Genomic DNA, 17,717 nt, shown 5'->3' with positions numbered 1-17,717 from the left:
TAGAAATTTTACTAGATGATATTCGAAAAATCTTAAAAATATGTTCTGGTTACCCAGGAACCTAGAACTCCGCGGATTATAAAACAACACTAGTATATCAATAAATAACAACAAGTATTTCAATCAGAACTCTTAAAAAAATATCAGCATATCACACTTGAATATTGGAAAGTTCGAAATTTTACTAGATGATATTCGAAAATTCTTAAAAATATGTTCTGGTTACCCAGGAACCTAGAACTCCGCGGATTATAAAACAACACTAGTATATCAATAAATAACAACAAGTATTTCAATCAGAACTCTTAAAAAAATATCAGCATATCACACTTGAATATTGGAAAGTTAGAAATTTTACTAGATGATATTCGAAAATTCTTAAAAATATGTTCTGGTTACCCAGGAACCTAGAACTCCGCGGATTATAAAACAACACTAGTATATCAACAAACAACAACAAGTATTTCAACCAGAACTCAAAAAAAAACATCAGCATATCACACTTGAATATTGGAAAGTTAGAAATTTTACTAGATGATATTCGAAAAATCTTAAAAAAATGTTGTGGTTACCCAGGAACCTAGAACTCCGCGGATTATAAAACAACACTAGTATATCAATAAATAACAACAAGTATTTCAATCAGAACTCTTAAAAAAATATCAGCATATCACACTTGAATATTGGAAAGTTAGAAATTTTACTAGATGATATTCGAAAATTCTTAAAAATATGTTCTGGTTACCCAGGAACCTAGAACTCCGCGGATTATAAAACAACACTAGTATATCAACAAACAACAACAAGTATTTCAACCAGAACTCTAAAAAAAACATCAGCATATCACACTTGAATATTGGAAAGTTAGAAATTTTACTAGATGATATTCGAAAAATCTTAAAAAAATGTTGTGGTTACCCAGGAACCTAGAACTCCGCGGATTATAAAACAACACTAGTATATCAACAAAGAACAATAAGTATTTCAACCAGAACTCTTTAAAAAATATCAGCATATCACACTTGAATATTGGAAAGTTAGAAATTTTACTAGATGACATTCGAAAATTCTTAAAAATATGTTCTGGTTACCCAGGAACCTAGAACTCCGCGGATTATAAAACAACACTAGTATATCAACAAACAACAACAAGTATTTCATCCAGAACTCTAAAAAAAACATCAGCATATCACACTTGAATATTGGAAAGTTATTTTTTTAAGAGTTCTGATTGAAATACTTGTTGTTCTTTGTTGATATACTAGTGTTGTTTTATAATCCGCGGAGTTCTAGGTTCCTGGGTAACCAGAACATTTTTTTAAGTTTTTTCGAATATCAGCTAGTAAAATTTCTAACTTTCCAATATTCAAGTGTGATATGCTGATATTTTTTTAAGAGTTCTGGTTGAAATACTTGTTGTTCTTTGTTGATATACTAGTGTTGTTTTATAATCCGCGGAGTTCTAGGTACCTGGGTAACCACAACATTTTTTTAAGATTTTTCGAATATCATCAAGTAAAATTTCTAACTTTCCAATATTCAAGTGTGATATGCTAATATTTTTTAAAGAGTTCTGGTTGAAATTCTTGTTGATAATTATTGATCTACTAGTGTTGTTTTATAATCCGCGGAGTTCTAGGTTCCTGGGTGACCAGAACATTTTTTTAAGATTTTTCGAATATCATCTAGTAAAATTTCTAACTTTCCAATATTCAAGTGTGATATGCTGATATTTTTTAAAGAGTTCTGGTTGAAATTCTGGTTGATAATTATTGATATACTAGTGTTGTTTTATAATACGCGGAGTTCTAGGTTCCTGGGTAACCAGAACATTTTTTTAAGAATTTTCGAATATCATCTAGTAAAATTTCTAACTTTCCAATATTCAAGTGTGATATGCTGATATTTTTTAAAGAGTTCTGGTTGAAATACTTATTGTTCTTTGTTAATATACTAGTGTTGTTTTATAATCCGCGGAGTTCTAGGTTCCTGGGTAACCAGAACATATTTTGATGAATTTTTTAATATCATCTAGTAAAATTTCTAACTTTCCAATATTCAAGTGTGATATGCTGATGTTTTTTTTAGAGTTCTGGTTGAAATACTTGTTGTTCTTTGTTGATATACTAGTGTTGTTTTATAATCCGCGGAGTTCTAGGTAACTGGGTAACCACAACATTTTTTTAAGATTTTTCGAATATCATCAAGTAAAATTTCTAACTTTCCAATATTCAAGTGTGATATGCTAATATTTTTTAAAGAGTTCTGGTTGAAATTCTTGTTGATAATTATTGATCTACTAGTGTTGTTTTATAATCCGCGGAGTTCTAGGTTCCTGGGTAACCAGAACATTTTTTTAAGATTTTTCGAATATCATCTAGTAAAATTTCTAACTTTCCAATATTCAAGTGTGATATGCTGATATTTTTTAAAGAGTTCTGGTTGAAATTCTGGTTGATAATTATTGATATACTAGTGTTGTTTTATAATACGCGGAGTTCTAGGTTCCTGGGTAACCAGAACATTTTTTTAAGAATTTTCGAATATCATCTAGTAAAATTTCTAACTTTCCAATATTCAAGTGTGATATGCTGATATTTTTTAAAGAGTTCTGGTTGAAATACTTATTGTTCTTTGTTGATATACTAGTGTTGTTTTATAATCCGCGGAGTTCTAGGTTCCTGGGTAACCACAACATTTTTTTAAGATTTTTCGAATATCATCTAGTAAAATTTCTAACTTTCCAATATTCAAGTGTGATATGCTGATGTTTTTTTTAGAGTTCTGGTTGAAATACTTGTTGTTGTTTGTTGATATACTAGTGTTGTTTTATAATCTGCGGAGTTCTAGGTTCCTGGGTAACCAGAACATATTTTTAAGAATTTTCGAATATCATCTAGTAAAATTTCTAACTTTCCAATATTCAAGTGTGATATGCTGATATTTTTTTAAGAGTTCTGATTGAAATACTTGTTGTTATTTATTGATATACTAGTGTTGTTTTATAATCCGCGGAGTTCTAGGTTCCTGGTAACCACAACATTTTTTTAAGATTTTTCGAATATCATCTAGTAAAATTTCTAACTTTCCAATATTCAAGTGTGATATGCTGATGTTTTTTTTAGAGTTCTGGTTGAAATACTTGTTGTTGTTTGTTGATATACTAGTGTTGTTTTATAATCCGCGGAGTTCTAGGTTCCTGGGTAACCAGAACATATTTTTAAGAATTTTCGAATATCATCTAGTAAAATTTCTAACTTTCCAATATTCAAGTGTGATATGCTGATATTTTTTTAAGAGTTCTGATTGAAATACTTGTTGTTATTTATTGATATACTAGTGTTGTTTTATAATCCGCGGAGTTCTAGGTTCCTGGGTAACCAGAACATTTTTTTAAGATTTTTCGAATATCATCTAGTAAAATTTCTAACTTTCCAATATTCAAGTGTGATATGCTGATATTTTTTAAAGAGTTCTGGTTGAAATTCTTGTTGATAATTATTGATATACTAGTGTTGTTTTATAATCCGCGGAGTTCTAGGTTCCTGGGTAACCAGAACATTTTTTTAAGAATTTTCGAATATCATCTAGTAAAATTTCTAACTTTCCAATATTCATATGTGATATGCTGATATTTTTTAAAGAGTTCTGGTTGAAATTCTTGTTGATAATTATTGATATACTAGTGTTGTTTTATAATCCGCGGAGTTCTAGGTTCCTGGGTAACCAGAACATATTTTTAATAATTTTCGAATATCATCTAGTAAAATTTCTAACTTTCCAATATTCAAGTGTGATATGCTGATGTTTTTTTTAGAGTTCTGGTTGAAATACTTGTTGTTCTTTGTTGATATACTAGTGTTGTTTTATAATCCGCGGAGTTCTAGGTAACTGGGTAACCACAACATTTTTTTAAGATTTTTCGAATATCATCTAGTAAAATTTCTAACTTTCCAATATTCAAGTGTGATATGCTGATATTTTTTAAAGAGTTCTGGTTGAAATTCTTGTTGATAATTATTGATATACTAGTGTTGTTTTATAATCCGCGGAGTTCTAGGTTCCTGGGTAACCAGAACATTTTTTTAAGATTTTTCGAATATCATCTAGTAAAATTTCTAACTTTCCAATATTCAAGTGTGATATGCTGATATTTTTTAAAGAGTTCTGGTTGAAATACTTGTTGTTATTTATTGATATACTAGTGTTGTTTTATAATCCGCGGAGTTCTAGGTTCCTGGGTAACCAGAACATTTTTTTAAGTTTTTTCGAATATCAGCTAGTAAAATTTCTAACTTTCCAATATTCAAGTGTGATATGCTGATATTTTTTAAAGAGTTCTGGTTGAAATTCTTGTTGATAATTATTGATATACTAGTGTTGTTTTATAATCCGCGGAGTTCTAGGTTGCTGGGTAAGCAGAACATTTTTTTAAGATTTTTCGAATATCATCTAGTAAAATTTCTAACTTTCCAATATTCAAGTGTGATATGCTGATATTTTTTAAAGAGTTCTGGTTGAAATACTTGTTGTTCTTTGTTGATATACTAGTGTTGTTTTATAATCCGCGGAGTTCTAGGTACCTGGGTAACCACAACATTTTTTTAAGATTTTTCGAATATCATCTAGTAAAATTTCTAACTTTCCAATATTCAAGTGTGATATGCTGATATTTTTTAAAGAGTTCTGGTTGAAATTCTTGTTGATAATTATTGATATACAAGTGTTGTTTTATAATCCGCGGAGTTCTAGGTTCCTGGGTAACCAGAACATTTTTTTAAGATTTTTCGAATATCATCTAGTAAAATTTCTAACTTTCCAATATTCAAGTGTGATATGCTGATATTTTTTAAAGAGTTCTAGTTGAACTTCGTGTTGATAATTATTGATATACTAGTGTTGTTTTATAATCCGCGGAGTTCTAGGTTCCTGGGTAACCAGAACATATTTTTAAGAATTTTTGAATATCATCTAAAAAAATAGTAGTAAAATTTCTAACATTCCAATATTCAAGTGTGATATGCTGATGTTTTTTTTAGAGTTCTGGTTGAAATACTTGTTGTTATTTGTTGATATACTAGTGTTGTTTTATAATCTGCGGAGTTCTAGGTTCCTGAGTAACCAGAACATATTTTGATGAATTTTTTAATATCATCTAAAAAAATAGTAGTAAAATTTCTAACTTTCCAATATTCAAGTGTGATATGCTGATATTTTTTAAAGAGTTCTGGTTGAAATACTTATTGTTCTTTGTTAATATACTAGTGTTGTTTTATAATCCGCGGAGTTCTAGGTTCCTGGGTAACCAGAACATATTTTGATGAATTTTTTAATATCATCTAAAAAATAGTAGTAAAATTTCTAACTTTCCAATATTCAAGTGTGATATGCTGATATTTTTTAAAGAGTTCTGGTTGAAATACTTATTGTTCTTTGTTGATATACTAGTGTTGTTTTATAATCCGCGGAGTTCTAGGTTCCTGGGTAACCACAACATTTTTTTAAGATTTTTCGAATATCATCTAGTAAAATTTCTAACTTTCCAATATTCAAGTGTGATATGCTGATGTTTTTTTTAGAGTTCTGGTTGAAATACTTGTTGTTGTTTGTTGATATACTAGTGTTGTTTTATAATCCGCGGAGTTCTAGGTTCCTGGGTAACCAGAACATATTTTTAAGAATTTTCGAATATCATCTAGTAAAATTTCTAACTTTCCAATATTCAAGTGTGATATGCTGATATTTTTTTAAGAGTTCTGATTGAAATACTTGTTGTTATTTATTGATATACTAGTGTTGTTTTATAATCCGCGGAGTTCTAGGTTCCTGGTAACCACAACATTTTTTTAAGATTTTTCGAATATCATCTAGTAAAATTTCTAACTTTCCAATATTCAAGTGTGATATGCTGATGTTTTTTTTAGAGTTCTGGTTGAAATACTTGTTGTTGTTTGTTGATATACTAGTGTTGTTTTATAATCCGCGGAGTTCTAGGTTCCTGGGTAACCAGAACATATTTTTAAGAATTTTCGAATATCATCTAGTAAAATTTCTAACTTTCCAATATTCAAGTGTGATATGCTGATATTTTTTTAAGAGTTCTGATTGAAATACTTGTTGTTATTTATTGATATACTAGTGTTGTTTTATAATCCGCGGAGTTCTAGGTTCCTGGGTAACCAGAACATTTTTTTAAGATTTTTCGAATATCATCTAGTAAAATTTCTAACTTTCCAATATTCAAGTGTGATATGCTGATATTTTTTAAAGAGTTCTGGTTGAAATTCTTGTTGATAATTATTGATATACTAGTGTTGTTTTATAATCCGCGGAGTTCTAGGTTCCTGGGTAACCAGAACATTTTTTTAAGAATTTTCGAATATCATCTAGTAAAATTTCTAACTTTCCAATATTCATATGTGATATGCTGATATTTTTTAAAGAGTTCTGGTTGAAATTCTTGTTGATAATTATTGATATACTAGTGTTGTTTTATAATCCGCGGAGTTCTAGGTTCCTGGGTAACCAGAACATATTTTTAATAATTTTCGAATATCATCTAGTAAAATTTCTAACTTTCCAATATTCAAGTGTGATATGCTGATGTTTTTTTTAGAGTTCTGGTTGAAATACTTGTTGTTCTTTGTTGATATACTAGTGTTGTTTTATAATCCGCGGAGTTCTAGGTAACTGGGTAACCACAACATTTTTTTAAGATTTTTCGAATATCATCTAGTAAAATTTCTAACTTTCCAATATTCAAGTGTGATATGCTGATATTTTTTAAAGAGTTCTGGTTGAAATTCTTGTTGATAATTATTGATATACTAGTGTTGTTTTATAATCCGCGGAGTTCTAGGTTCCTGGGTAACCAGAACATTTTTTTAAGATTTTTCGAATATCATCTAGTAAAATTTCTAACTTTCCAATATTCAAGTGTGATATGCTGATATTTTTTAAAGAGTTCTGGTTGAAATACTTGTTGTTATTTATTGATATACTAGTGTTGTTTTATAATCCGCGGAGTTCTAGGTTCCTGGGTAACCAGAACATTTTTTTAAGTTTTTTCGAATATCAGCTAGTAAAATTTCTAACTTTCCAATATTCAAGTGTGATATGCTGATATTTTTTAAAGAGTTCTGGTTGAAATTCTTGTTGATAATTATTGATATACTAGTGTTGTTTTATAATCCGCGGAGTTCTAGGTTGCTGGGTAAGCAGAACATTTTTTTAAGATTTTTCGAATATCATCTAGTAAAATTTCTAACTTTCCAATATTCAAGTGTGATATGCTGATATTTTTTAAAGAGTTCTGGTTGAAATACTTGTTGTTCTTTGTTGATATACTAGTGTTGTTTTATAATCCGCGGAGTTCTAGGTACCTGGGTAACCACAACATTTTTTTAAGATTTTTCGAATATCATCTAGTAAAATTTCTAACTTTCCAATATTCAAGTGTGATATGCTGATATTTTTTAAAGAGTTCTGGTTGAAATTCTTGTTGATAATTATTGATATACAAGTGTTGTTTTATAATCCGCGGAGTTCTAGGTTCCTGGGTAACCAGAACATTTTTTTAAGATTTTTCGAATATCATCTAGTAAAATTTCTAACTTTCCAATATTCAAGTGTGATATGCTGATATTTTTTAAAGAGTTCTAGTTGAAATTCGTGTTGATAATTATTGATATACTAGTGTTGTTTTATAATCCGCGGAGTTCTAGGTTCCTGGGTAACCAGAACATATTTTTAAGAATTTTTGAATATCATCTAAAAAAATAGTAGTAAAATTTCTAACATTCCAATATTCAAGTGTGATATGCTGATGTTTTTTTTAGAGTTCTGGTTGAAATACTTGTTGTTATTTGTTGATATACTAGTGTTGTTTTATAATCTGCGGAGTTCTAGGTTCCTGAGTAACCAGAACATATTTTGATGAATTTTTTAATATCATCTAAAAAAATAGTAGTAAAATTTCTAACTTTCCAATATTCAAGTGTGATATGCTGATATTTTTTTAAGAGTTTTGATTGAAATACTTGTTGTTGTTTGTTGATATACTAGTGTTGTTTTATAATCCGCGGAGTTCTAGGTTCTTGGGTAACCAGAACATATTTTTAAGAATTTTTGAATATCATCTAAAAAAATAGTAGTAAAATTTCTAACTTTCCAATATTCAAGTGTGATATGCTGATATTTTTTTAAGAGTTCTGATTGAAATACTTGTTGTTATTTATTGATTTACTAGTGTTGTTTTATAATCCGCGGAGTTCTAGGTTCCTGGATAACCAGAACATATTTTAAGAATTTTTAATATCATCTAAAAAAATAGTAGTAAAATTTCTAACTTTCCAATATTCAAGTGTGATATGCTGATATTTTTTAAAGAGTTCTGGTTTAAATTCTTGTTGATAATTATTGATTTACTAGTGTTGTTTTATAATCCGCGGAGTTCTAGGTTCCTGGGTAAGCAGAACATTTTTTTAAGATTTTTCGAATATCATCTAGTAAAATTTCTAACATTCCAATATTCAAGTGTGATATGCTGATGTTTTTTTTAGAGTTCTGGTTGAAATACTTGTTGTTGTTTATTGATATACTAGTGTTGTTTTATAATCCGCGGAGTTCTAGGTTCCTGGGTAACCAGAACATTTTTTTAAGTTTTTTCGAATATCAGCTAGTAAAATTTCTAACTTTCCAATATTCAAGTGTGATATGCAGATATTTTTTAAAGAGTTCTGGTTGAAATTCTTGTTGATAATTATTGATATACTAGTGTTGTTTTATAATCCGCGGAGTTCTACGTTGCTGGGTAAGCAGAACATTTTTTTAAGATTTTTCGAATATCATCTAGTAAAATATCTAACTTTCCAATATTCAAGTGTGATATGCTGATATTTTTTAAAGAGTTCTGGTTGAAATTCTTGTTGATAATTATTGATATACTAGTGTTGTTTTATAATCCGCGGAGTTCTAGGTTCCTGGGTAACCAGAACATATTTTTAAGAATTTTTGAATATCATCTAAAAAAATAGTAGTAAAATTTCTAACATTCCAATATTCAAGTGTGATATGCTGATGTTTTTTTTAGAGTTCTGGTTGAAATACTTGTTGTTATTTGTTGATATACTAGTGTTGTTTTATAATCTGCGGAGTTCTAGGTTCCTGAGTAACCAGAACATATTTTGATGAATTTTTTAATATCATCTAAAAAAATAGTAGTAAAATTTCTAACTTTCCAATATTCAAGTGTGATATGCTGATATTTTTTTAAGAGTTTTGATTGAAATACTTGTTGTTGTTTGTTGATATACTAGTGTTGTTTTATAATCCGCGGAGTTCTAGGTTCTTGGGTAACCAGAACATATTTTTAAGAATTTTTGAATATCATCTAAAAAAATAGTAGTAAAATTTCTAACTTTCCAATATTCAAGTGTGATATGCTGATATTTTTTTAAGAGTTCTGATTGAAATACTTGTTGTTATTTATTGATTTACTAGTGTTGTTTTATAATCCGCGGAGTTCTAGGTTCCTGGATAACCAGAACATATTTTAAGAATTTTTAATATCATCTAAAAAAATAGTAGTAAAATTTCTAACTTTCCAATATTCAAGTGTGATATGCTGATATTTTTTAAAGAGTTCTGGTTTAAATTCTTATTGATAATTATTGATATACTAGTGTTGTTTTATAATCCGCGGAGTTCTAGGTTCCTGGGTAAGCAGAACATTTTTTTAAGATTTTTCGAATATCATCTAGTAAAATTTCTAACATTCCAATATTCAAGTGTGATATGCTGATGTTTTTTTTAGAGTTCTGGTTGAAATACTTGTTGTTGTTTATTGATATACTAGTGTTGTTTTATAATCCGCGGAGTTCTAGGTTCCTGGGTAACCAGAACATATTTTTAAGAATTTTTGAATATCATCTAAAAAAATAGTAGTAAAATTTCTAACATTCCAATATTCAAGTGTGATATGCTGATGTTTTTTTTAGAGTTCTGGTTGAAATACTTGTTGTTATTTGTTGATATACTAGTGTTGTTTTATAATCTGCGGAGTTCTAGGTTCCTGAGTAACCAGAACATATTTTGATGAATTTTTTAATATCATCTAAAAAAATAGTAGTAAAATTTCTAACTTTCCAATATTCAAGTGTGATATGCTGATATTTTTTTAAGAGTTTTGATTGAAATACTTGTTGTTGTTTGTTGATATACTAGTGTTGTTTTATAATCCGCGGAGTTCTAGGTTCTTGGGTAACCAGAACATATTTTTAAGAATTTTTGAATATCATCTAAAAAAATAGTAGTAAAATTTCTAACTTTCCAATATTCAAGTGTGATATGCTGATATTTTTTTAAGAGTTCTGATTGAAATACTTGTTGTTATTTATTGATTTACTAGTGTTGTTTTATAATCCGCGGAGTTCTAGGTTCCTGGATAACCAGAACATATTTTAAGAATTTTTAATATCATCTAAAAAAATAGTAGTAAAATTTCTAACTTTCCAATATTCAAGTGTGATATGCTGATATTTTTTAAAGAGTTCTGGTTTAAATTCTTATTGATAATTATTGATATACTAGTGTTGTTTTATAATCCGCGGAGTTCTAGGTTCCTGGGTAAGCAGAACATTTTTTTAAGATTTTTCGAATATCATCTAGTAAAATTTCTAACATTCCAATATTCAAGTGTGATATGCTGATGTTTTTTTTAGAGTTCTGGTTGAAATACTTGTTGTTGTTTATTGATATACTAGTGTTGTTTTATAATCCGCGGAGTTCTAGGTTCCTGGGTAACCAGAACATATTTTTAAGAATTTTCGAATATCATCTAGTTAAATTTTTAACTTTCCAATATTCAAGTGTGATATGCTGATGTTTTTTTTATAGTTCTGGTTGAAATACTTGTTGTTATTTATTGATATACTAGTGTTGTTTTATAATCCGCGGAGTTCTAGGTTCCTGGGTAACCAGAACATTTTTTTAAGTTTTTTCGAATATCAGCTAGTAAAATTTCTAACTTTCCAATATTCAAGTGTGATATGCTGATATTTTTTAAAGAGTTCTGGTTGAAATTCTTATTCTTATTTATTGATATACTAGTGTTGTTTTATAATCCGCGGATTTCTAGGTTCCTGGGTAACCAGAACATTTTTTTAAGATTATTCGAATATCATCTAGTAAAATTTCTAATTTTCTAATATTCAAGTGTGATATACTAACTACTATTTTTTCTGGGAATAGAGCTCGGAGAAAAATGCTGATTGTGTTTTTCAATATTTTACTACTCTTGAAATTACGTTTATCGTCGATCCAAAACCTTTTGATATATTTGTATTATTTCGGCATTTCTCCAAATAACCTTCTAATTTACTATGCTGCTATTTTGTTACATGGCGTTTTTCTTTTTTGGTGATATATTTATTTATTCATTTAATTTCATTTTTGAAACTATTTTTTATATGATTACTATCAATATAGTAAGCATTGAGCAAAATATTATTCTTTTTTATAGTAGCATGTCGTCGATATATATATAAACTTTGATATATTTTTTTTTACTTTAATAATGCAGAACTATTTATAATATATATGAGGAACTATTTATATATCCCGTGTTTATCGATTTTGATTATTTAATATTAGTATTTTAGAAAATGATATGCTACCGGAACTTAGCATATCATTTTTTCAAAAATTTTTTTTTATTGATAAACGCCAGAACTATTCTTGAAATGTGTCAGGAACTATAGAACTCATGTGGATGCAATTAGAACTCCAATGAAACTTTGATATTCTATAACTTGGTATGCCAAGTTCACAGACACTCATGAGATAGCCTGTTTACAATGATAATGTTTGTCCTATTTAATTTCAGGTATAATGTGCGAGCTCCTGTGGTCGGATCCCCAGCCGATGGGCGGGCGGGCGCCGTCCAAGCGCGGGGTGGGCTGCCAGTTCGGGCCGGACGTGACCAGCAACTTCCTCGCCCGCAACGGTTTGGATTACATCATCAGGAGTCACGAGGTCAAGAACGACGGCTACGAGGTGGCCCACGATGGGAAGTGTATTACGGTGTTCTCCGCCCCTAATTACTGGTGAGAATTTGAAATTATTAAGATTGAATTAGATTTTCACACTGAGATTGTTCTGAGAAATTTTCTTTGATTTGTTCCGAGATTTTGCCTAAAATTAACCGTTAGTATCATTAGAAAACATTAAATCTATTTTTATTTTGTAAATGATTTAACCTCGGTCTACGATCGGACATAAGGTCTGACTGGAAATCAGTGTTTTACTATTGAAATAATTTAGGCTTTATCACGTACAAGAATATTAGTGTGTCATATTATATATGTTTAAAATTTTTCTTTCTTTGTAATATGTATGTGTTTCCAGTGTCAAATAAAAATGTTCATGTCTAAGAAAATTTTAATTATTTTAAATTAAGTATTTTATTTGCCTGCTTGGTAGTATAAAAAAATATTGCATTGCTAAATAGTACTTTAGAAGACATCGAGAATATAGTTAAATTGATTGAAAGATGGGAGGTTTTTGCCCAGCAGTGGGTTGTTGAAGGCTGAAAACGGTGATGGCAATCAAATCGAAAATTAAAATGCTAATATTTGTATGTTTTTCGATATATTCCCGCTGTTGTATGTTGTCATGATTATAAATTTTACATTTTTGTTTGCTTTTCAGTGATACAATGGGTAATCTTGGTGCTTTTATCACAATGAATGGTAAAGACTTGAAGCCTAATTTCACTACGTATGAAGCTGTGGTGAGTTTATTATGATTATTTTAATTGTATCGTAAACCGTACCGTTTGTGGCGTGTCGTTCCGTCCTAGAATAGGGCTGCTCCATTTCTACCGTTGATGTCGTAGAATGCGACTAAGGGACACTAGCCTTGTTATTGTTAGTTGTCAGGCCACAATAGAATATCCAAGTAGGGTTAACGTCCAAGTAAATTTTGAAGGTTTAAAGAAGAGAGAGGTAAACCCTTCGGGCATGATAGGATTGTTTAAATTAGTTTCTTTGGGCATTTCTTCTCAGCAGTGGTCGTTCCGCGATACTAGTAGTTTGTAGCTTTTTGAGAGAAATAATGAGTGAAAAATTGTTTATTCAAGTGATACGTCACATTTCAATACGTATATAAGTGTTCGTATTTGTATAAATGTGAAGTGAAAATGTAGTTTGTTAAGGCGCAATTTTAAGTCTTGGTCACTTGAATAAAATAAATTAATTAATTCATTTCATTAATTTGATTTTATTATTTCCAGCCCCACCCCGACGTGAAGCCGATGGCATACGCGCATTCCTTCTTCAACTTGCTCTGCCAGTGATGCGACTGAGTCGTGCGCTCCTCTACATTCATTGATCACACATAACAAGCCACCACACCAGTTAAGTCTAGTTACTTTACATTAATGGGTATTCGCCTCGTTTTATTTTTTTTTATATCCATCAAAATTGGCCAGTAACCGTTTGATTTATTTAAAATTAGATTTTTTGTCTATGTCATTTTATGACAACGCCTTTATAAAATTTAATTTCAGTTCTTTTCTCACGGTAGATTGTAGTTTCGCTCCGAGATGTCCGTAAATTATTATTTTGTATCGAAAAATTCACAAGCTTGTCTTCCGCCATGTATTACTATCATAATCTAAATTTTTATAGTGATTTTTAAATACACGGACGACATGTACGTTCTATTTTGACAAAATAAATAAAATTATACATTTTTCTACGAATCTTATTAAACCAAAATTTAAATGCGTTCTTTTGTTTTTAAATTTATGGTGCGTTTGCGAATTCGCAAGTGGAAAGGTCATGTTTTTTTAAAGGTGCGGTCATACCAACGCCACCTGCGTTTTATTTTACTTTAAATCCATTTTCAGTAAATCACACGACTATTAATGCCTATTTAAACCTAGCAAGTAAATAATGTCCGTTCTTTCGTTAATGTTTACTGTCAATTACAATGCGTATTTCGATTATATTATGTGCATACTAGATACCTATATGATAAATACAATAATTCATCGCTTTGTTTGAGAAGCCAACTCACCAAGAAGTACAGCATATTTTTAAACAGGGGCAGAAACTGTAACGGGACCCCTCTGCAGCATTTAAGATAATTTACTCCTACAAAAAAAAACCAATGGTTGGCATTTGTGTGAAAGGAACAAAAATAATTCTTTATCAATTTGTAAGTACTCTTTATTTGTTATGATTTAAAAGGTTTTTTCAATTAATTGACGATGTTAATATTATAATATCATTATATTAAAGCTCTATTTCGATTTATATATCTATAGCCAAAAACATTAATTATTAAAACCTTTGAAATGTCCCCCCTAGATACGGAGCTGATTCCCTTCGAAGAAACGTGCAAAATATACTAAGAATTTCATATCAAAAGCCGTTGGTTAGACCGTGCCTTACTTGACTATAATTATATTTGATTGACAATCAACTGGGAGTGTACTACCAATGAACTGTGAATGGAGGTAACTGTAACTATCGCCTTCTATCCATGGGATATATTTCTAAGACAATACTAAATGCTATTGTATATTGGAGTTTCTAAGTCCTTTGTATAATGTATCATCTAAATATAGATACTTTAATAGATATGAGCGGTCATTCGAGCTTGCACGTCCACTGAACCGAGAGGTCCTGGGTTCGATCCGCGGTCGGGTCATGATGGAAAATGATCTTTTTCTGATTGGCCCGAGTCTTGGATGTTTATCTATATATGTATTTGTTATAAAATATAGTATCGTTGAGTTAGTATCCCATAACACAAGTCTCGAACTTACTTTGGGGCTAGCTCAATCTGTGTGGATTTGTCCTGACATATTTATTTATTTGAGGTCTGCAGAATTATTGTTAAAATTACACAATACTTTTGCTTGTAATGATCCATTTCGGGTTTATACCAATCAGAAAAGTTATGGAGTTGACGCGAGATTCCAGATTTTCTTTTTTGAAACTTTGAAAATGTTGAAAAATCTCTCACATTTGTTAACAACTACACATTATTTCATTATGTATAATCGAATATAATAAAAAGGACTTATCGACTCCACCGTACATAAGCTGCTTTACAAGCAATGTATTCGCGACTGCATAATTCTGTAAATTTTAGATGTAAGTCGTAGCCATATTTTCACAAATTTTCGTTAATATTAAAAGTTCTACAACCGTATATTCTTTCTACGCTGACTCGTAGGTATGTACATAATACCGAATTTTATTAAAATATTTCGGTGTTTTGTCGTTCCTTATGCCTAAAGGTCGGTTACGTAATAATCATTCTTATCACTGCATTGAAAAATACCTATTTTTGTAATTTACGATTCGCAGTGAGGGAATTGTATGGTATTCCTGAACTAGGACAATGCTTTTATCTCTTCATGTCCGACATTGTAAAATAGCTATAATTTATGTAACCTCCAAGAGAGCTTACGATAATAATGTCATCAAAAAACGGATTTTAAATTTGTTATAAGTTGAAATTGAAATAGTTTGCAATATTCGGCGTTTGATTAGTTGAGAAATTGACATAGACTGATGCAGACCATTTTCTGTCGAATAATAATAAAAGAACAGCAATTATAACATAAGACTGAAGATTTTGTTTGTTCAAAGAAATATTTGCAGTAGTTATTGAGTTACACCCTTACTAATAATAATATAATAACTTGATATTGCATTATCTGTTTTGATTTTCCTCAGTGAAGTCTGTCTGGCTGTACTGCTAAAAATAGACCAATATAACAATTATGTTGCGTAATTAAATAATTTAGTTTTATTTTGTTGTAGAACAAATTTTATTTCGTCACCACATCACTCGATGTCAAAGATTTTTTTTTATTAATATTAAAATGTATATACACGATGTTTTATTTATACCGAACAAGATGATTCGCATTTATAACTGTTTTTTTACAAGTTACCAAGTTTTAAAGCGATGCATTTAGTAAATATACAGCTAATGTACTGGTTCATGGGTTATTATGTTTAGCTGTTGAAGTATGTCTTTTGAAATCCTTGTGCGCATGTAACAAGGGCTAAAAGTAAACTGTTTTTATCTAAAAGTATTTTTTTCAAACCTTGGGGAGACTTTTAAGTCCAGTTTTGTCCAGTAGTGGCATGCGTCTTGTACTAATCGCTCTTTTTTCAACGATTCATCTTTATATATCTATTATATCTGAGCGACAATATGTGATTTCAATTATGTCAAATTCATGAAAATACCGAATTAGTATAGAATAATCGATATATATTTAGATATTATACACTCAATTGTAAACTTTGTTTTTAATTTAAGTCAGTACTGCTCAATTTTAAATTAAATGCGATTAGATTACCTATTTATTGCGGTGCAAAATTATGCTTATATTAAAACATGTATATTAATCTTTTCACATATTTTTTATTAAAATTGTATTTGCATATTTAATGGAAAAGAAAATGCACGTGTAAAAATACACTTTGCTGATTTTAAATCTTATTTTTCTCTTCGCAAAGTCTACATTCATTTGGCACTGAAATATTGAAAACTGACACTTATGTGGCTCAAAAATGCGATTTCAGAATGTTCGCTGAAATCTCCACTTACCCGTCACTATAATAAAGCTCAAATTTAATATTTGCGTTTCTTCGTGCACATCACTCTAATGCAGCCGTTTTGAATATTAAACATAATGACCCCACCTTCACAGCAAACTGAATTGAAATATATTTATAATCATGCAATAATATCGAATTGTAACGACCAACGTTATAGGTTGTAATGTTAAGTACACACTAGCGATACGTAAGCTTACCACCGCCTCACGGCTCCAAATAAATGTATTTAACTCAGTTTACACAATTTGGTGTTCACTACAGTAAGGAAAAAGTATGTATTTTTATTGGTATTTATCGTACGTATTTCATGGTTTCGATATGTTGACGTAGGTATTTTTTTTGCGCCTCTACATCATAAGGAGATAGAAATCTATTTTCTATGTCTTTTTGTATTATACCATGTTCATTGACATTACGACAAATTAGTTTACTATAGTGAACACCAACGCTACAAAACATTATGCTTAGCAGCATACTTTTCAATATAATTATAATAATAGGTAATTATAAATATTAATATAGAAATACACGAGCGCTGGATACGGCGCCAATACTCTTTCGCTGTCAGAATCCATAAGCTAAATCTGTCAGGAACAGAAATAGACATAAACAGAGTAAAATGCTGTTGTGAAAAATATTACTTCAACACAAAATACTCAACAAGCCTTAGTGAGTGACGCCATCTCTTTCTTGCCTAATGTGGGTTTTCTGTACACCAGAAATAACAGATGTTAGTACCTAAGCGTTGGGTCCGACGCTGTGTTTTCATTGGTCAATAATTTGGCATATGCGTTAGGTTGTCAAATTTAAATGACAGTTTTGTGCTATTTGACAGTTGGACCCGCCTTTGGGGAAAAATCGAGAAAATCCTAGCATTTTTCTGATGTTAATATGGATTTTAACAGCGAAGAGACGATATGCCAGTAGGTCGGTTTTACTTGAACACGAAACCTCTGCGTCAGAAATTGTTTTGCCGAGCATATCAGACGATGTAAATAGGTTTTGGTGTTGACTTAAATTAATAAAATTGTTAAATTTGTAACCGTGTGGTTTTATTTTCAAACCTTC

The 17,717-nt window shown here is 30.0% G+C and overlaps 1 protein-coding gene across 1 annotated transcript; it reads left to right on the top strand.

The window, feature by feature from the left end:
• The first annotated feature begins 11,889 nt into the window (after nucleotides 1-11,889).
• LOC128682699 (serine/threonine-protein phosphatase 5-like) lies at nucleotides 11,890-17,691 on the top strand. The gene is made up of 3 exons (XM_053767547.2): nucleotides 11,890-12,104; nucleotides 12,709-12,790; nucleotides 13,292-17,691. Exons 1-3 carry the CDS (start codon nucleotides 11,890-11,892, stop codon nucleotides 13,352-13,354), a joined length of 360 nt encoding a protein of 119 aa, XP_053623522.2. The 3' UTR covers nucleotides 13,355-17,691.
• Nucleotides 17,692-17,717: the final 26 nt, after the last annotated feature.

Source organism: Plodia interpunctella, unplaced genomic scaffold (assembly GCF_027563975.2).
Source record: "Plodia interpunctella isolate USDA-ARS_2022_Savannah unplaced genomic scaffold, ilPloInte3.2 Pint_31, whole genome shotgun sequence".
Taxonomy (NCBI): domain Eukaryota; kingdom Metazoa; phylum Arthropoda; class Insecta; order Lepidoptera; family Pyralidae; genus Plodia; species Plodia interpunctella.
This window is presented reverse-complemented; position numbering and strand designations above follow the sequence as displayed.